We start from the raw sequence: 20,215 nt of genomic DNA, 5'->3' as shown, positions 1-20,215 counted from the left end.
CCAAAGTGTTAAAAATACTCTCGTATTCCGGAATAAATGAAAAAAAAGAGGAAAAAAATTCTAAGTGGTAGGTGTGTAAATGGCAAGAATAATAATCAACACCCCAATTTCATTCAAATTCACCTACTACTGCGCAAAAGGTTATAGCAGTGGTTGGAGTGGCGATAGAGCTCGTAGTGTTGATGGCTGACAGTATCCACATCACCAGCACCATCATCATGACCAGCACCACAGCCAACAGCACCAGCAGCACCAGCACCAGCAGCACCAGCACCAGCAGTAGCAGCACCACCACCACCATCAATCTCACCAGCATAACCACAACCACCACTACGAGCATATTTCGCGCAGTAGTAGGTGGCGGTGTCTTCGGCCTTGAGGCTGTTCATCTGCAGGGTGGCCGTGCTCTGCCCGTCGTTCCTGGAGATGGTGAAGCGTCCCTTCACCGCCGACGCGTAGTCTGTGCCACTACCAGTGCTGCCAATTTGTGCGACCCACTCGAGCCCCTTCCCAGGTGCCTGTCGCACCCAATACATGGGGTAGCTGCTGAAGGTGAAGCCGGAGCCCTTGCAGACCAGGGTCAGGGACCCCCTGGGCTTCACGAGGCCAATGTCTGCACTGCCCGCAGCCCTGTGGGTAAGGACAGAGAGTGGGGGATCAGCCTGGGGGATCCCTGACCCTGGTCTGCAAGGGCTCCGGCTATGACTTCAGCAGCTACACCATGGGATGGATGCCACAGGCACCTGGGAAGGGGCTCGAGTACGTCGCGAGTATTAGCTACAGTGGTAGTTACACAGCCTACGCGCCGGCGGTGAAGGGACGCTTCACCATCTCCAGGAACAACGGGCAGAGCACGCTCACCCTGCAGATGAACAGCCTCAAGGCCGAAGACACCGCCACCTACTACTGCGCGAAAAGTTCTAGCAGTAGTTGGTGTGGTGATAGCGCTGGTGGTGTTGATGGCTGACAGTATTCACATCACCAACACCATCATCACGACCAGCACCACAACGAACGTCACCAGCAGCACCAGCAGCACCAGCACCAGTAGCACCAGCATTCTCAGCAGGACCAGGACCAGCATAACCATCATAACTTCTCACGCAGTAGTAGGTGGCGGTGTCTTCGGCCTTGAGGCTGTTCATCTGCAGGGTGGCCGTGCTCTGCCCGTCGTTCCTGGAGATGGTGAAGCGTCCCTGCACCGCCGGCGCATAGCTTGTGCTAATACCAGTGTAGCTAATACCCACGACAAATTCGAGCCCCTTCCCTGGTGCCTGTCGCACCCACATCATGATGTAGCTGCTGAAGGGGAAGCCGGAGATGTTTGGGACTATCCAGGGACTGCAGTGAGCTCTGAGGAGATGAGATGTGGTGCCGGATGGGCACACGGCAGCAGGAGTTGGCTGGGAAGGGAGATGTGGAGGTGCTGGGTGGCACCAAGCAAGGTGCTCGGGTTCTCTGAGTGCAGAGGGGGCCTCGTGAAGCCCGGGGGATCCCTGACCCTGGTCTGCAAGGCCTCCGGATACACCTTCAGCAGCTACCACATGTATTGGGTGCGACAGGCGCCCGGGAAGGGGCTCGAATACGTCGCGGGTATTGACAGCGGTGGTAGCTGGACAGGCTACGCGTCGGCGGTGAAGGGACGCTTCACCATCTCCAGGAACAACGGGCAGAGCACGCTCACCCTGCAGATGAACAGCCTCAAGGCCGAAGACACCGCCACCTACTACTGCGTGGGAGGCTATGATGGTGGTTGGGCTCTTGATGGTGCTGGTTGTGGTGTTGAAAGCGTTGGAGATGTTGCTGGTGGTGCTCTTTATGGTGACGGTGTTGGTGCTGTTGGTGGTGTTGCTGTTCATGATGATGATCACGGTGATGTTGGTGCCGGCGATGGTGCTGTCGGTAGTGATGGGGCTGAGAAGAGCTGCGGGTGGAGAACCCGCTGGTGGCCGGGGTGAGTTGTGTCGGGGCCTTTCCCTGGGCCATGAACAATGCCAGCAGCACCAGCAGCACCATCAGTCTCACTGGCATGACCCCAACTACCACCACTACCAGCAGGTCTCGCGCAGTAGTAGGTGGCGGTGTCTTCGGCCTTGAGGCTGTTCATCTGCAGGGTGGCCGTGCTCTGCCCGTTGTTCCTGGAGAGGGTGAAGCGTCCCTGCACCGCCGGCGCGTACTCTGTGCTACTACCACTGCTGGTAATACCCGCGACGAACTCAAGCCCCTTCCCGGGCGCCTGTCGCACCCAAAACATGGCGTAGCTGCTGAAGGTGAAGCCGGAGGCCTTGCAGACCAGGGTCAGGGACCCCCCGGGCTTCACGAGGCCCCCTCCGGACTCGTCCAACGTCACGGCCGCCCGCAGCCCTGGGGGGACGTGGAGGAGCAGAGTCACCGCCCGGCCATCGCTGGGTGAACATAAAAAGGCCCAGCCGGAGCCGAATCTGGGCAGATTCAACCCATTCTGCGGTGGTCGCTGCAGGAAAGAACCGTAAAGGGCCAAAATGTTCATGTGTTTTGGTAAAATCGTGTTCAAAGCAAAAACGTCTCCGTATTTGCCTGAAAATTCAACATACGGGCCAAAATTCATGGGTATTCGTGAAGGGAATTTGGGTTCAATGTAGGCAATTTGGGTTTAATAAAGGGGATTTGGGCTCAGAGAAGGGAATTTGGGCCCAGTGGAGGGAATTTGGGATCAGTGGAGGGAATTTGGGGTCAGTGAAGGGAATTTGGGGTTGGAGAAGGGAATTTGGGGTCAGTGAAGGGAATTTGGGGTCATAGAAGGGGATTTGGGGTCAGAAGGGAGTTTGGGGTCATAGAAGGGGATTTGAGGTTGGAGAAGGGAATTTAGGCTCAGTGGAGGGAATTTGGGATCAGTGGAGGGAATTTGGGGTCAGTGGAGGGAATTTGGGGTCAGAGAAGGGAATTTGGGGTCAGTGAAGGGAATTTGGGCTCAGTGAAGGGGATTTGGGTTCAATGAAGGAAATTTGGGGTTAATTAGGGGAATTTGGGCTCAGTGAAGAGAATTTCGGCTCAGTGAAGGGGATTTGGATTCAGTGAAGGAAATTTGGGTTTAATTAGGGGAATTTGGGCTCAGTGAAGAGAATTTGGGCCCAGTGAAGAGAATTTGGGCCCAGTGAAGGGAATTTGGGATCAGTGGAGGGAATTTGGGGTCAGAGAAGGGAATTTGGGGTTGGAGAAGGGAATTTGGGGTCAGTGAAGGGAATTTGGGCTCAGAGAAGGGAATTTGGGATCAGCGAAGGGAATTTGGGGTCAGTGAAGAGAATTTGGGCCCAGTGAAGGGAATTTGGGATCAGAGAAGGGAATTTGGGATCAGAGAAGGGAATTTGGGCTCAGTAAAGGGAATTTGGGGTCATAGATGGGGATTTGGGTTTGGAGAAGGGAATTTAGGCTCAGTGAAGGGGATTTGGGCTCAGTGAAGGGAATTTGGGTTTAATTAGGGGAATTTGGGCTCAGTGAAGGGGATTTGGGTTCAATGAAGGGAATTTGGGTTTAATTAGGGGAATTTGGGCTCAGTGAAGAGAATTTGGGCTCAGTGAAGGGAATTTAGGTTTCAGTGAAGGGAATTTGGGTTTAATGAAGGGAGTTTGGGTTTAACGAAGGGAATTTGGGCTCAGTGAAGGGAATTTGGGCTCCCAGGTCAGGGAGCCCCTGGCCTGCCCGAGAAGGGACTCGAAGGTCACGGGTATTGGACGGGGTGAGGTGAAGGCAGAGGCCTACAGCAGGCCGCACCGACCGTCGTTGGTTCCCCTGGGACTTTGAGGACGCCCTCCTCCTCCCGTATCTCCGCTATGGGGCTGGAGGACCTTTACGGGCACCGCTATGGGGCTGGGGGACCCCGTGGTCACCGCTATGGGGCTGGAGGACTCCTTGGAGGACTTCTATGGGGTTGGTGGGCACCATGAGCGCTGCTATGGGGCTGAAGGCCTCCATGGAGGATCACTATGGGGTTGGTGGACACCACGGACACCGCTATGGGGCTGGAGGACCTTACGGGCACCGCTATGGGGCTGGGGGACCCCGTGGTCACCGCTATGGGGCTGGAGGACTCTACGGGCACCGCTATGGGGCTGGAGGACTCCATGGAGGACCTCTGTGGGGTTGGTGGACACCATGAGCGCTGCTATGGGGCTGAAGGCCTCCATGGAGGGTCACTATGGGGTTGGTGGACACCACGGACACCGCTATGGGGCTGGGGGACACCACGGACACCGCTATGGGGCTGGGGGACCTCATGGTCACTGCTATGGGGCTGGAGGACTCCATGGAGGACCTCTATGGGGTTGGTGGACACCATGAGCACTGTTATGGGGCTGAAGGCCTCCATGGAGGATCACTGTGGGGTTGGTGGACACCACGGACACCGCTATGGGGCTGGAGGACCTTACGGGCACCGCTATGGGGCTGGGGGACCCCGTGGTCACCGCTATGGGGCTGGAGGACTCTACGGGCACCGCTATGGGGCTGGAGGACTCCATGGAGGACCTCTATGGGGTTGGTGGACACCATGAGCACTGCTATGGGGCTGAAGGCCTCCATGGAGGATCACTGTGGGGTTGGTGGACACCACGGACACCGCTATGGGGCTGGGGGACACCACGGACACCGCTATGGGGCTGGGAGACCCTATGGGCACCGCTATGGGGCTGGAGGACTCCATGGAGGGCCTCTATGGGGTTGGTGGACACCATGAGCGCTGTTACGGGGCTGAAGGCCTCCATGGAGGATCACTGTGGGGTTGGTGGACACCACGGACACCGCTATGGGGCTGGAGGACCTTACGGGCACCGCTATGGGGCTGGAGGACCCTGTGGTCATCGCTATGGGGCTGGAGGACCCTGTGGTCATCGCTATGGGGCAGGAGGACCCTATGGGCACCGCTATGGGGCTGGAGGACCTTACGGGCACCGCTATGGGGCTGGAGGACCCCGTGGTCATCGCTATGGGGCTGGAGGACCCCGTGGTCATCGCTATGGGGCTGGAGGACTCTATGGGCCCGCCGTGGGTCCACCACAACCCTTCAAAGCTCCCCTCATTTGCATACACTCAAGCCCCGCCCCCCTCGTTTGCGTGCAGTGCGGGGCATCCTCGTTTGCATATGCAAATGAGCCCCCCCCCCCGCCCCACCTCCGGCACAGCAGGTGCGTGTCAGGGTTGACTTGGCAGCCAGAAGGATTTAATTGTAAACACGGTTAATTAAAAACATAATTAAAAATCACAATCAAATATAAATATAGTTGAATATGATTAATATATATAATTAAATATATATAGTATATAAGATATTATATATAAATATATAACTAAATATATAATTAAATATATAATTAATGATGTGGAATTATAAAAATTAATCGATGTGTTTAATTAAAAGGGTTTGATTATATCCACACTTAATTAGCAATACATGGAATTATCAACAATTAAAAACGTTAATTTATATATGTGTTAAACTATAAAAGCACTTAATTATAGTTAATTAAGTCTGCAATAATGATAAATTAATTGAAATATAGGAGCGCTTAATTATAAATGATTTTAATGAGAGGTACATTAAGTTATAAATATATAAATGAAACATAAATAATCTATATATTGGATTATGACATATTTAAATAAATTAGCTTTTATAATTAATAAATTGTTAGCTTTTAAATATTTTTAAATGATTATATTTTTATAAATTATATATATTCAATATATACTATATATATTGTATAGTATTATTATAGTATATAATATATAATATATAATTATATATGATTATTATTATTAATTATTATTTTATAATTAATTAATAATTTTATACTTAATTGATTATTATATTATTATTAATTATTGTATAATTAATTATATATAATATATAATAAATTATAAATATAATATATATTTATGAATGTAAATATATAATAAATTAATATATAATTATAAAATAATTACAAATCTAATTATTAATCAAATTTATAATAGCTTTGCCTATTAAGGAGCTTAATTAAGAATATATTCGAGTATAAATATATTTGATTAAAAATATATTTTATTACAAATATGTCTTATGATAAAAATACTGATAAATATATTTAATTTTATTTAATTACATCAGCATTTAGATTTCCATTTAATTATGATTAATTACAACTACTTTTAATTACAACTAATTTAATTAAAAAGGATTTAATTAAAATTAAAAAGGATTTAATTAAAATTAAAAAGGATTTAATTAAATCCTATTTTTAACCAAAATCCTGGAATTTAGGTGGGCAGGAAAGTATCGGAAATGATAAGCTCCGAATTTACCGGATATCGAGTAATTACCCCAAATTCCGGGGCAAGTTGGGAAAAACGTAATTAGCAGGTGCCTGGGAAAAAAAAAAATAGAAATTTAACGAAAATCGCAACTTTCGGGGGGGGAATGGATTTATTTCTAAGCACCCAGCTGGCACAAAAGTAAGAAATGTGCAAAAAAAAAAAGCATTTTTGGGTCTTTCGGCTTCGATTCTCGCTATTTTCGGGCCGGGCACCTGCGCGGTGGGGAAACCCCAAATTGGGGTGAAATGACAGAAAAATGGGGCCGCGGCGCGGGCGGGCCTCAGAAGGAGGCGACGAGCTCAAAAACTCACCTCGGGGCCCAGATTCTTCTGGGTTTGGTTAATTTTGCTTAAAAAGCGGTATTTTTATTATTTTATTTCAATTATTATTTTTTATTTGATTTTTTAATCAATTAAAATCAATTTTATTTTTTTTATTTGGGTTTATTTTTATTGTTTTATTCGAAATTAATTTTATTATTCTATTCGAATTTATTTTTATTATTTTATCTCAGAATCGCCGATGTCTTACAAAATATTTATTTTTATTTATGTATTTTATTGTTATTCCGTATGAAATACTTGCTACCTTAAAATTATTATTAGAAATTATTATTATTACTGAAGAAATGACTATTTAAAAATTGTCATTATTAGAAATACGTGTTTTTATATTGCTTTTAAGAAATACACGTTTTAATATTATTATTAGAAACACCTCTTTTGTTATTAATTTCAAGAAATACTCGCTACTTTAAAACTATTAGAAATATCGCTTATTAATTTATTATTTTTAAGAAATCATTGCCTTTATTATATTAGAAATGATCCCATTGTTATTATTAATTATTAATTATTATTGTTAATGAAATATTAGAAATAGAATGACAATATTAGAAATATTATTTCTATTTTATTAGATTTATTATTATTAGAAATATTAGAAAAATTTAATCCGTATTTTAGCAGGAATTGGTGCTATCATACTTTTAAATTTATTAATTTATTATATTATTATTATTATTATTATTATTATTATTATTATTATTATTATATTATTTTTTATTTTTTATTTTTAATTTATTAATAAAATTTATTAATTTATTAATTTTATTAATGTATTTCCTCATTAATAATTTCAGCGGAAATAAGGGATGTCTTAGAATTCTTATTTTATTGAATTCCTATTTTATGAAAAATATTTTTGAATAAAAAAATAAAATTGAATTGAAAATTGAAAATTGAAAATTGAAAATTGAAATTCAAATTGAAAATTTGAATAAAAAAATAAAATTTTATTGGAAACACGGATTTTTTAATTGTATTATTATTTTTTTTCTTATTTAATTATCTACATTTTTTCTTTATTGTTTTTTTTAAAGAAACACGAACTTTTTGCTATTATCTTGATTTTGATTAATATTATCATTATTTTATTAGAAATACATGACCACTATTATTAGAAGTAGGTGCTATTTATTATGATTTTTAGTATAAATAAATCTTATATTTATATTTATATTTATATAAATATATATATTTTATATAAATATAAATATATTTATATTTATATTATATTTATTAATATGAATATATTTATATTTACATTAATTTTTATTTTTTACCATTATACATTTAATATGTATCTATCATATATATTTTATAAATTATTTATTATATACTATGATATAATGTTTATAATTTATTCTATTTTAAATAATAATAAATAATAATATAATCCATCAAAATAATGAATTTGATTAAAAATAATAGAATTAATTATGTTATTATATATTATTTATTGCTCATTTTATTAGAAATGCTCATTTTTTTATTGCTCATTTTATTAGAAATGCACCAATTCTTAGAAATTTCATTAGTATTATATTCGACATTAATGCTATTTTTACCCCAAAAGCTGCTGTTTTCTTGATTTTGCTCGAATTATTTTATTATTAATTTCATTATAATTATTATTTTTTTATCATCCTAGCGGATGACAAAACATTATATTTGTAACAATTTTGATTATATTATCAGAAATACCTTTAAATATTTTTTATAATAAATTTCATCTTCTTGTTACATTTTACAAATACTTTTTATTAAAATTATTTTTAATATTTTAATAAATAAATGTTTTTGCTCTTATTTCACAGAAAAAGCTCTTCTTTATTATTATATTTTCATTACTTTTTATTTATATTTTTAAATAAAATTGTATTTACATTTATAAATTATTCTTTTATATATTTATTAATTATTATTATTTTTATATTTATTAATTATTATTAATAATGATTCTATTAATAATTATATTATTAATTCTATTAATAATTACGTTATTAATTCTATTAATTCGATTATTTTATATTTCTGTTATATGAGCTACCCAACATTTTACCAAATTCGGTAAAATAACTAAAATTTCATTGAAAATAACCAAAACATAAAATTCGGAGAAAAACAAGCCGGGATTTTCAGCGCTGTTTTTAACCCAAACCGCCTGTTTTTTTCCCCAAAAGGCCTCATTTGCCTGGGGCAGCTGCTTTTGGCCAAAAACACCCCGTTTTAGCCCAAAACACGGCCCCCGAGGGGGGGAGGAGAAACTCGTAAACAACAATAAAGGTTAAAAATAGGGGGAAAGAAATAAGGTTAAAAATAGGAATTTGACCATTTCGGGCTCTTTTTTCGCGCCACTGGCAAATGAAGCCCAGGGGAATTGTGGGGTGGACTGGTTCATACTGGGACATACTGGGAGAACCCAAACACCCCAAACCCTGCTGCTAGAGGCTTATTGGTTCATACTGGGACGTACTGGGACATACTGAGAGAACCCAAACACCCCATACCCTGCTGCTGTGGGCTTACTGGGGCATACTGGGACGTACTGGGATATACTGGGGGACACCAAACACCCCCTACACTGCTGCAGGAGGCTTACTGGGCCGTACTGGGCCATACTGGGAGGCATCTGTACCCCATAACCAGCTGCAGGAGGCTTACTGGGCCACACTGGGATGTACTGGGCCATACTGGGCCATACTGGGCCATACTGGGCCATACTGGGCCATACTGGGAGACCCCAAACACCCCCTACTCTGCTGCTGGAGGCTTACTGGGCCATACTGGGAAGCATCTGTACCCCATAACCCACTGCAGGAGGCTTACTGGGCCAAACTGGGATATACTGGGCCACACTGGGATATTCTGGGCCATACTGGGATATACGGGGACATACTGGGAGACCGCAAACACCCCCTACACTGCTGCAGGAGGCTTACTGGGCCACGCTGGGCTATACTGGGCCATACTGGGAGGCATCTGTACCCCATAACCAGCTGCACGAGCCTTGCTGGGGCATACTGGGATATACTGGGCCATACTGGGCTATACTGGGAGGCAGCCATACCCCATAACCAGCGGCAGGAGGCTTACTGGGGCCATACTGGGCTATACTGGGAGGCAACATTACCCTATAACCAGCCGCAGAAGCTTTACTGGGCCATACTGGGGCATACTGGGATATACTGGGCCATACTGGGCTATACTGGGAGGCAGCCATACCCCATAACCAGCGGCAGGAGGCTTACTGGGGCCATACTGGGCTATACTGGGAGGCAACATTACCCTATTAGCAGCCGCAGAAGCTTTACTGGGCCATACTGGGTCATACTGGGCCATACTGGGAGGCAACACAAGCCCAACCCGCAGCGAACGCACTCCGAGGTCTTTTGTCCACTCTGAGCCACCGTAGCGCTTGCATAGGGGGGGCATCCCGAAGCCCTTAATCTACCTAGCAACGCGCTCTGATTGGCCCCGCCGCACTCGCAGGGGGCGCGGCCTGGAGGCGTGCCGTTTCCCCTAGCAACCGCGTCCCACCCCTAGCAACCGCGTCCCTCCCCCTAGCAACGACGCGACGCCCCCTGGCAACGGCGCACCGCCCCCTAGCAACAGCGCACCGCCCCTAGCAACAACGCCGTCCTCCCCTAGCGACGGCGCCGTTCCCATAGCAACGGCGCCGTTTCCCTTAGCAACCGCCCCGGGGGCGGCCGAGTCCATTGGGGACTGCGGGGGGGGGAGGGGGGAGGAGAAGGGAAGGAAAGGGTTAAAAGGGACAAAAGCTGAGGGAAAAAGGGCAAATAAAGGAATTTTAAGGGAAAAAAAAAAAGGGGGGGGCGTGTCCCGGAGGGGCCGGGGTTGGGGACAGCGGGGTGGCCCCCCCCGGCCTTGTGGCCCCCCCCCCCCGATGCCTCGCCGCAAGCAGCGCCGGCCTCAGCCGCTCCGACACGGTGGGTGGGGGGGGGGGGCGGTGTTTTTTGGGGGGTTTTGAGAGGATTTTGGGGGGTTTTTGGGGGGTGGAGGGGTTGGGGGGGGTCCTTCGGGGTCCCCCGCGTGTTGTGGGGTCGGGAAATGGGGTTGGGGACCCCTGAGGGTGAGGGGGTGTGGGGGGGAAAAGTTGGTAAAAATGCCCCAAAAAAGTTGTGGGGTGAGGTCAGAAAGCATCGGGACCCCCCACCCCCCTCAAAAAAACTTAGGAACACCTCAAAATATGTTCAGGATCCTCCAAAACCCTCAAAAAATAACAAAATCCTGTCAGGATCTCCCCTAAAAGACCCCAAAACTCTCTCGAAATAAGAAAATCCTGTCAGGGTCCACCCCAAAACCCCCAAAAACTCCCCCAAATCCACACAGAACCCCCCCAAAAAAACTCTTAAAACCATCCAAAACTCCCCAAAATAACAAAATCCTGTCAGGATCTCCCCTAAAAGACCCCAAAACCCCCCCAAATCCACACAGGACCCCCCCAAAATAACAAAATCCTGTCAGGATCTCCCCCAAAAGACCCCAAAACTCCCCCAAATCCACACAGAACCCCCCAAAAAAAACTCTTAAAACCATCCAAAACTCCCCAAAATAACAAAATCCTGTCAGGATCTCCCCCAAAAGCCCCCAAAACTCCCCCAAATCCACAGAGAACCCCCTAAAAAAGACTTAAGACCCCCCAAAATAACAAAATCCTGTCAGGATCTCCCATAAAAGACCCCAAAACTCCCCCAAATCCACACAGAACCCCCCCAAAAAACTCTTTAAACCATCCAAAACTCCCCAAAATAACAAAATCCTGTCAGGATCTCCCCCAAAAGACCCCAAAACTCCCCCAAATCCACACAGAACCCCCCAAAAAACTCTTAAAACCATCCAAAACCCCTAAAAATAACAAAATCCTGTCAGGATCTCCCCCAAAAGCCCCCAAAACTCCCCCAAATCCACACAGAACCCCCCAAAAAAACTCTTAAAACCATCCAAAACTCCCCCAAATAACAAAATCCTGTCAGGATCTCCCCCAAAAGACCCCAAAACTCCCCCAAATCCCCCTAAAACCCCCCAAAACTCCCCAAAACCCCTAAAAATTGCCCCAAAAACTCCCCAGGACCCCCCCCCCCAAACCCCTTAAGCCCCCCCCCCCCGAACCTGCCCAAATCCCCTAAAATCCGCCCCAAAAATCCGCCCCAAATCCCCCTAAAATTCCCCCAAACCCCCCTCAGGACCCCCCCCCCCGGTCAGTGACGTCATCATGACGTCACTTTTCGGGGGGGGGGGGGTGCCATGGCCGAGCCGGGAGGTGGGTGACGGACAAGGGGCCTGCCCCTGCTCGGGGCTGGGTTTTGGGGTGAAAAATGGGGATTTTGGGGAAGTTTTGCACGGGGGGGGGTTGTTTAGTGGGAGGGGGGATTCATTTTGGGGTGAATAACGGGGATTTTGGGGGCTTTGAGGGGGGGAAATTGGCTACGGGGAGGGGGAATCGATTTTGGGGTGGATAAGGGGGATTTTGGGGCCTCTGGGGTGGGAAAATTGTTTAAGGGGAAGGGGAGTCAATTTTGGGGTGAATAAGGAGGGTTTTGGGGCTGCTGGGGAAGGGAAAAATCATTTATTTTGAAGGGGAATCGATTTTGAGGTGAAAAATGTGGATTTGGGGGGTTTGCAGAGTGATAAACTGTTGACGGGGACGGGGAATTGATTTTGGGGTGAATAAAGGGGATTTGGGGGCCTCTGGGGTGGGGGGGATCGATTTTGAGGCGAAAAATGTGGATTTTGGGGGTTCTGCAGGAGGGGAATGGTTTATTTGGAAGGGGGAAATGTTTTGGGGTGAATAGCGCTGATTTTGGGGGCTTTTAGGGGGGAAATCATTTATGGGGAAGGGGAGTTGATTTTGGGGTGAATAACGTGGATTTCGGGGGTTTTGCTGTTAGGAAATTGTTTATGGGGAGGAGATTTTGGGGTGAAAACCGGGGATTTAGGGGCTTTGGGGGGGGAAACTATTTGGAATGTGAGTTGATTTTGGGGTGAATAATGAGGATTTTGGGGCCTCTCAGAGGGGAGATCTTTATGGGGAGGGGGAGAGGATTTTGGGGTGAATAACGGGGATTTGGGGGATTCGGGGGGGGATTGTTTATGGGGGTGATTTTGGGGGTAATTCTGGCGATTTTGGGGGTAGGAAATCCTAGAAGATAATTTAGAGTTAGGGGGGAGAATTTTGGGTGCAAAACCTGCGATTTTGGGTGCGATATCGGCGATTTTGGGTGCGATATCGGCGGTTTTGGGTGCAATTTCTGGAATTTTGGGTCCAATTGCAGGAATTTGGGGTGCAATTTCAGCAATTTTGGGTGTGAAACAGCAATTTTGGGGGCGATATCAGCAATTTTAGGCCTGGATCAGCAATTTTGGGAGGAATTTCATCAGTTTTGGGTGCAATATCAGCAATTTTAGGTGTGAATCAGCAATTTTGGGCACAATATCAGCGATTTTGGGCACAATATCAGCAATTTTAAGTGTGAATCAGCAATTTGGGGAAAAATATCAGCATTTTTTTGTCACAATATCAGCAATTTTAGGTGTGAATAAGCGATTTTGGGCAAAACATCAACGATTTTGGGCAAAATATCAGCAATTTTGGCCCAACATCAGCATTTTGGGGCACAAACTTAGCAATTTTGGGCAAAATATCAGCAATTTTGGCACAATTTCAGCACTTTGGAGTGCAATATCAGAGAATTTGGGCACAATCTCAGCAATTTTGGGCACAATATCAGCAATTTTAAGTGTGAATCAGCAATTTTGGGCACAATATCATAATTTTGGCACAATATCAGCAATTTTAGGTGTGAATCAGCAATTTTGGGAAAAATATCGGCAATTTTGGCACAATATCAGCAATTTTAGGTGTGAATCAGCAATTTTTGGGAAAATCTCAGCAATTTTTGTCACAATATCAGCAATTTTAGGTGTGAAGTAGCGATTTTGGGCAAAATATCGCCAATTTGGGGCAAAATATCGACGATTTGGGGCAAAATATCGTCGATTTGGGGCAAAATATCAGCAATTTTGGCACAACCTCAGCATTTTGGGGCACAATCTCAGCAATTTTGGGCACAATATCAGCAATTTTAAGTGTGAATCAGCAATTTTGGGCACAATATCAGCGATTTTAGGCACAACACCAACAATTTTGGGCACAATATCAGCAATTTTAGGTGTGAATTAGCGATTTTGGCCAAAACATCAATGATTTTGGGCAAAATATCAGCAATTTTGACCCAACATCAGCATTTTGGGGCACAATCTCAGCAATTTTGGGCACAATATCAGCAATTTTGGCACAATTTCAGCACTTTGGAGTGCAATATCAGAGAATTTGGGCACAATCTCAGCAATTTTGGGCACAATATCAACAATTTTAGGAGTGAATCAGCAATTTTGGGGAAAATATCAGCAATTTTGGGCACAATATCAGCAATTTTGGGCACAATATCGGCAATTTTAGGTGTGAATCAGCAATTTTTGGGAAAATATCAGCAATTTTTGGCACAACCTCAGCAATTTTGGGCAAAATATCTGCAATTTTAAGTGTGAATCAGCAATTTTGGGCACAATATCATCAATTTTAGGTGTGAATCAGCAATTTTGGGGAAAACATCAGCATTTTTTGTCACAATATCAGCAATTTTAGGTGTGAAGTAGCGATTTTGGGCAAAATATCGCCGATTTTGGGCAAAATATCGCCTATTTGGGGCAAAATGTCAGCAATTTTGGCACAACCTCAGCATTTTGGGGTACAATCTCAGCAATTTTGCACAATATCAGCAATTTTAAGTGTGAATCAGCAATTTGGGGGAAAATACCAGCAATTTTGGGCACAATATCAGCAATTTTAAGTGTGAATCAGCAATTTTGTGCACAATATCAGCGATTTTGGGCACAACACCAGCAATTTTGGCACAACATCAGCAATTTTAGGTGTGAATCAGCAATTTTGGGGAAAAATATCAGCAATTTTGGCACAATATCAGCACTTTTAGGTCTGAATTAGCGATTTTGGGCAAAATATCGCTGATTTTGGGCAAAATATCGCCGATTTTGGGCAAAATATCGCCGATTTGGGGCAAAATATCGCCGATTTGGGGCAAAACATCGCCGATTTGGGGCAAAATCTCAGCAATTTTGGCACGCCCTCAGCATTTTGGGGCGCAAGCTCAGCGATTTCGCGTCTCCGGGGTGGGGAAATCCCCCTCGGGCCGCGCCTGTGCCGTGACGGGGGTGGGGGGGGCGTCTATTTTGGGGTAAAACGCCACTAATTTGGTTCCTTCTCCCCCCCGCAGCCTCCCCGGCCCCGCGCCGCCCCGCCGCCAAGGAGCCTTCCTCCACCTCCTCCTCCTCCTCGGGACCCCCCGCGGCGATGCCCCCCGAACCGGACCCCCGCCGCCGCCGCTGCCCGCCCCCGCCGCCGCCGCCGCCCCCTCCCCGCCCCCCCGCGCCCCCGAACCCCCTTTTTCCGCCCCAAACCCTCGACATCCCCCTCCTGCTGGAGGAGCTGCGGGTGCTGCGGCAGCGCCAGCTCCGCCAGATGCAGCTGACCGAGGAGATTTGCCGCCACCTCCTCCTTTTGGGGGCGCCGGGACCCCCCAAAAGCCACCCCCCCCGCAAAAAACCCCCCGCCGCCCCCTCGGCCAAAGCCTTTTTCCCCTTTTTCCCCCCCAAAACCCAACGCGCCGCCGCCCTTTGCTTCGCCGCCCCCTACCGCCTCGCGCCGGCTGCCGGCGGGCGGGCGCCCGACGCCCCGACGGGGCCGGGGGAGGCGCCCCCCGTCCCCGGGCGCCCCCCGAATTTTACGGGGGGGGATTCGGGGGTCCCCCGGCACGGGTGCGGGGTGTGCGGGAAGGGTTTCGGCAGCGAGAGCGCGCGCCAGATCCACCTGCGGTCGCACACCGGCGAGCGGCCCTACGGCTGCGGCGTCTGCGGCAACCGCTTCACCACCCGCGGCAACCTCAAGGTCCACCTGCACCGGCACCGCGAGAAGAACCCCCAGGTGGCCACCGACGGGCCCCGGGTGGCCACCGACGGGTCGCGGGCGGCCGGCGCCGGCCCGCGGCCTCCCGACGCGGCGCCGGAGGGCGGCGCCGGCACGCGGCGCGGAGGGTGCGAGGCGGCGGAGGGTGGGAGAGGGGCGGCGGTGGCCAACGGCGGGCAGCTGGTGGCCAACGGTGGGCACGTGGTGGCCAGCAGCGCCCAACTGATGGCCAACAGCGCCCAAGTGGTGGCCAACAGCGCCCAATCGATGGCCAACAGCACCCAATCGATGATCAATAGTGGTCAACCGATGGCCAACAGTGGCCCAACGATGGCCAACAGTGGCCCAACGATGACCAACAGTGGTCAACCAATGGCCAACAGTGGCCCAACGATGGCCAACAGTGGCCCGACAATGGCCAACAAGGTCCAATTGATGGCCAACGCCCAATCGATGATCAATAGTGGTCAACCGATGGCCAACAGTGGCCCAACGATGGCCAACAGTGGCCCAACGATGGCCAACAGTGGCCCGACGATGGCCAACAGTGGTCAACCGATGGCCAACAGCGGTCAACCGATGGCCAACAGTGGCCCAACGATGGCCAACAAGGTCCAATTGATGGCCAACGCCCAACCGATGGCCAACAGCGGTCAACCAATGGCCAACAGTGGCCCAACGATGGCCAACAGCGGTCAACCGATGGCCAACAGTGGCCCAACAATGGCCAACAAGGTCCAATCGATGGCCAACGCCCAACCGATGTCCTCCAACACCCAAGTGATGACCAACAGTGGCCAACCGATGGCCAACAGCGGCCCAACGATGGCCAGCAGTGGTCAACCGATGGCCAACAGTGGCCCAACGATGGCCAGCAGTGGCCCAACGATGACCAACAGTGGCCAACCGATGGCCAACAACGCCCAACTGATGGCCAACAACGTCCAATCGATGGCCAACAGTGGCCAACTGATGGCCAACGCCCAACCGATGTCCTCCAACACCCAAGCGATGACCAACAGTGGCCAACTGATGACCAACAATGGCCAACTGATGACCAACAGTTGCCCACTGATGACCAACAGTGGCCAACCGATGGGCAACAACGCCCAACCAATGGCCAACAACGCCCAACCGTTGGCCAACAACACCCAAATGCTCTCTACCAGCACCCAACCATTGGCCAACGCCCAACCGATGACCTCCACCACCCAACTGATGACCCCCAACGCCCAGATGATGCCCTCCAATGCCCAAATGGTGTCCTCCACCACCCAACCGACCTCCAACGCCCAACCGATGGCCTCCAACGCCCAACCGATGGCCTCCAATGCCCAACTGATGGCCTCCACCACCCGACTGATGCCCTTCGACACCCAACTGACGTCCTCCAACCCCCAGCTGATGGCCTCCACCACCCAACCTGCCTCCACCAACGCCCAGCCGATGTCCTCCACCCCCCAACCGACGACCTCCACCCCCCAACTGACGACCTCCACCCCCCAACCGGCCTCCGCCACCCAACCGATGACCTCCAACCCCCAACCGATGACCTCCAACGCCCATCTGATGGCCTCCACCACCCACCTGACCTCCACCAGCGTCCAACCGATGTCCTCCACCACCCAGCTGATGTCCTCCACCACCCAACCGGCCTCTACCACCCAACTGATGACCTCCAACCCCCAACTGATGTCCTCCAACCATCAATTGATGACCTCCAACCCCCAACTGACGACCTCCAAACCCCAACCGGCCTCTACCATCCAACTGACGTCCTCCAACCCCCAACTGATGACCTCCACCCCCCATCTGATGACCTCCAACCCCCAACCGACGTCCTCCACCACCCAACCGGCCTCTACCATCCAACTGATGACCTCCAACCCCCATCTGATGACCTCCAACCCCCAACCGATGACCTCCAACCCCCAACTGACGTCCTCCAACCCCCAACTGATGACCTCCACCACCCACCTGATGACCTCCACCCCCCAACCGACGTCCTCCACCACCCAACCGGCCTCTACTACCCAACCGATGACCTCCAACCCCCAACCGACGTCCTCCACCCCCCACCCGATGACCTCCACCCCCCACCCGGCCTCCGCCCACCTCCTCCTCCTCACCCGCCGCCCCGGGCCCGGCGGTGGCGGCCCCCCGGAGAACCCGGAGGCCGGCCTCCCCCCGGGCCTCCCCCCGGCCTCCCCCCGCCGCCAGTGCCCCGTTTGCCGCCGGGCTTTGGCTCGGCCCCGGCCTCCGCCCCGCCGGGGCCTCCACCACGGAGGCCGGCGGCGGTGCGAAGGCTGCGGGAGGCCGATTTTAGGGGGGGCCCACCGGGGGGGGGCCCCCCCCAAATTCTTGCCCCCTCTGCCGGGAGAGGCTGGAGGAGGCCGGCGGCCTCCGGGGCGGAGGCCGGAGGCCGAAGGGCGAGGGGAGGCTGAAGGGAGGAGGGGGGGAGGCCCGAAATGGGGCGGGGGAGGCCCAAAGTGGGGGGAGGGAGGCCCGAATTTTGGGGGGGGGGGGCAAAAATGACGAAGAGGAGGAGGAGGAGGAGGAGGAGGAGGAGGATGAAGGCTCGGAGGACGAGGGCGGAGGCTCGGAGGATGATTCGGATTCGGAGGCCGGCGGCCTCCGGCATGAGGAGGAAGAGGAGGAGGAGGAGGAGGAGGAGGAGGAGGAGGAGGAGGAAGTAAGGGGGGGACCCCGAAGCGGGGGGGACCCCAAATTGGAGGCCGGAGGAGGAGGAGGAGGAGGCCGGGAGGAAGGCCGCGAGGACGGAGGCTGCGAGGCCGCCAGGAAGCGGGTAAGGGGAAAGGGTTTTTTGGGTCCCCGAAATCACCTTTTTTGGGGGTCTCCCCCCAAAATTTGGGGGGATTATTTGCCCTATTTAACATTTTTGGGGGGGGATTTCCCCCGTCTTAGGTTTTTTGGGGTCTCCAAATGTCGTTTTTTGGGGCGATTTCCCCCCATTTGAGGTTTTTTGGGGGTTTCTTCCCCATTTAGGATTTTTGGGAGTCTCCCAACATAAATTTTTGGGGGATTTCCTCCCATCTAAAGTTTCTGGGGGTCTCCCTGTTTAAGATTTTTGGGGCAATTTCCCCCCATTTCAGTTTTTTTAGGGGGATTTCCCCTATTTAAGGTTTTCGGGGTCTCCAAATGTAAGATTTTTTGGGGCAATTTTCCCCCCATTTGAGGGTTTTTGGGGCGTTTCCTCCCCATTTAGGACTTTTTGGGGTTTCCCAACGTAAGATTTTTGGGGTATTTCCCCCCATTTAAGTTTTTTAAGGGGGATTCTCCCCATTTAAATATTTTTGGGGCCTCCAAATGTAAAATTTTGGGGCAATTTCCCCCAATTTAAGTTTTTTGGGCGGGATTCTCCCTATTTAATTTTTTTTTTAGGGAATTCTCCCCAGTTCAATTTTTTGGGGTCCCCCAATTTAAGTTCTTGGGGTCTCCCCACCGAAATTTTTGGGATCTTCCCCCTTCAACCCCCCCCCCCCCAATAACTTTTGGGGTTTTCCTCCCTTTTTCAATCATTTTCGGGCTCCCCCACTACAAATTTTTGTGCCCCCTCCCCAAACCCTTTTAGGGCCCTATTTGGGGTCCCCACCCCCAAAAATTTGGGGTGCTGACCCCCGCCTTTTCCCCCCACAGCCCCCCCAGCGATGGAACCGGGGGGGTCCCCCCAGCGGGGCCCCCCCTTTTCCCGTCTGCTTTTGGGGCCCGAAACTCCCCCGGGGACCCCCCGAAACCCCCCGGGGACCCCCCGAGACCCCCCCGGGGACCCCCGAGGGCCCCCAAGAGCCCGGGGGGGGTCCCGGAGGACCCCGAGGGGCCCCCCCAAAAGCAGGGGAAGGGGGAGGAGTAGGGGCGCCGGCAGGTAAGGCCCCGCACCCCAAAGATTTGGGGGGATTTGGGGGGAATTTGGGGTCTTGAGGGGGTTGGGGGGGGGATTTGGGGGATTACGGGTGTCTAAGAAGGGTTTTTGGGGTGTCTGGGGGGCATTTTGGGGGGGAATTGGGGGATTTGGGGTGTCCCAGATGGGATTTGGGGGGATTTTGGAGGATTTGGGGTGCCCCAGATGGGATTTTGGGGGGGAATTGAGGGATTTGGGGTGTCCTAGATTGGATTTTGGGGTGTCTGGGAGGGTTTGGGGGATTTGGGGTGCCCCAGGTGGGATTTGGGGGGAATTTGGGGGATTTGGGGTGCCCCAGATGGGATTTGGGGGGATTTTGGAGGATTTGGGGTGTCCCAGATGGGATTTTGGGGGGGAATTGGGGGATTTGGGGTGTCCTAGATGGATTTTGGGGTGTCTGGGAGGGTTTGGGGGATTTGGGGTGCCCCAGGTGGGATTTGGGGGGAATTTGGGGGATTTGGGGTGCCCCAGGTGGGGTTTTGGGGTGTCTGGGGGGATTTGGGGGGAGTTTTGGGGGGATTTGGGGTGTCCAAGAAGGGTTTTTGGGGTGTCTGGGGAGCATTTGGGGGGGAACTGGGGGATTTGGGGTGACCCAGATGGGATTTTGGGGGGGAATTGGGG

The 20,215-nt window shown here is 49.6% G+C and overlaps 3 protein-coding genes across 6 annotated transcripts; 1 reads left to right on the top strand and 2 right to left on the bottom strand.

Annotated features, from left to right (window-relative positions):
• Positions 1–104: 104 nt before the first annotated feature.
• Positions 105–10,108, bottom strand: LOC308184497 (uncharacterized protein). Its single transcript, XM_080571604.1, has 2 exons — positions 9,957–10,108; positions 105–630 (listed from the first exon to the last, which is right to left on the bottom strand). Exons 1-2 carry the CDS (start codon positions 9,998–10,000, stop codon positions 120–122), a joined length of 555 nt encoding a protein of 184 aa, XP_080427730.1. The 5' UTR covers positions 10,001–10,108; the 3' UTR covers positions 105–119.
• On the bottom strand, positions 666–5,124 carry LOC308184489 (uncharacterized protein). 3 transcript variants are annotated; one of them, XM_080571601.1, is made up of 2 exons: positions 4,008–5,124; positions 666–3,824 (listed from the first exon to the last, which is right to left on the bottom strand). In XM_080571601.1, exon 2 carries the CDS (start codon positions 1,857–1,859, stop codon positions 921–923), a length of 939 nt encoding a protein of 312 aa, XP_080427727.1. In that variant the 5' UTR covers positions 1,860–3,824; positions 4,008–5,124; the 3' UTR covers positions 666–920. The 3 variants fall into 3 exon arrangements, with proteins under 3 accessions (XP_080427727.1, XP_080427728.1, XP_080427726.1); XM_080571602.1 differs by having other exon boundaries at positions 666–4,795; positions 4,886–5,124; XM_080571600.1 differs by having other exon boundaries at positions 666–4,915; positions 5,006–5,025.
• Positions 10,109–10,502: 394 nt separating the features above from the next.
• On the top strand, positions 10,503–19,580 carry SALL2 (spalt like transcription factor 2). Of its 2 annotated transcripts, none has more exons than XM_080571596.1 (3): positions 10,503–10,618; positions 14,987–18,481; positions 19,333–19,580. In XM_080571596.1, exons 1-2 carry the CDS (start codon positions 10,576–10,578, stop codon positions 18,208–18,210), a joined length of 3,267 nt encoding a protein of 1,088 aa, XP_080427722.1. In that variant the 5' UTR covers positions 10,503–10,575; the 3' UTR covers positions 18,211–18,481; positions 19,333–19,580. The 2 variants fall into 2 exon arrangements, with proteins under 2 accessions (XP_080427722.1, XP_080427723.1); XM_080571597.1 differs by lacking the exon at positions 10,503–10,618 and adding an exon at positions 11,927–11,952.
• Positions 19,581–20,215: the final 635 nt, after the last annotated feature.

Source organism: Anser brachyrhynchus (assembly GCF_964034855.1).
Source record: "Anser brachyrhynchus genome assembly, chromosome: 34".
Lineage (NCBI taxonomy): Eukaryota > Metazoa > Chordata > Aves > Anseriformes > Anatidae > Anser > Anser brachyrhynchus.
Note: the sequence above shows the minus strand (reverse complement) of the source record. Positions and strands in the feature narration are given on the sequence as shown.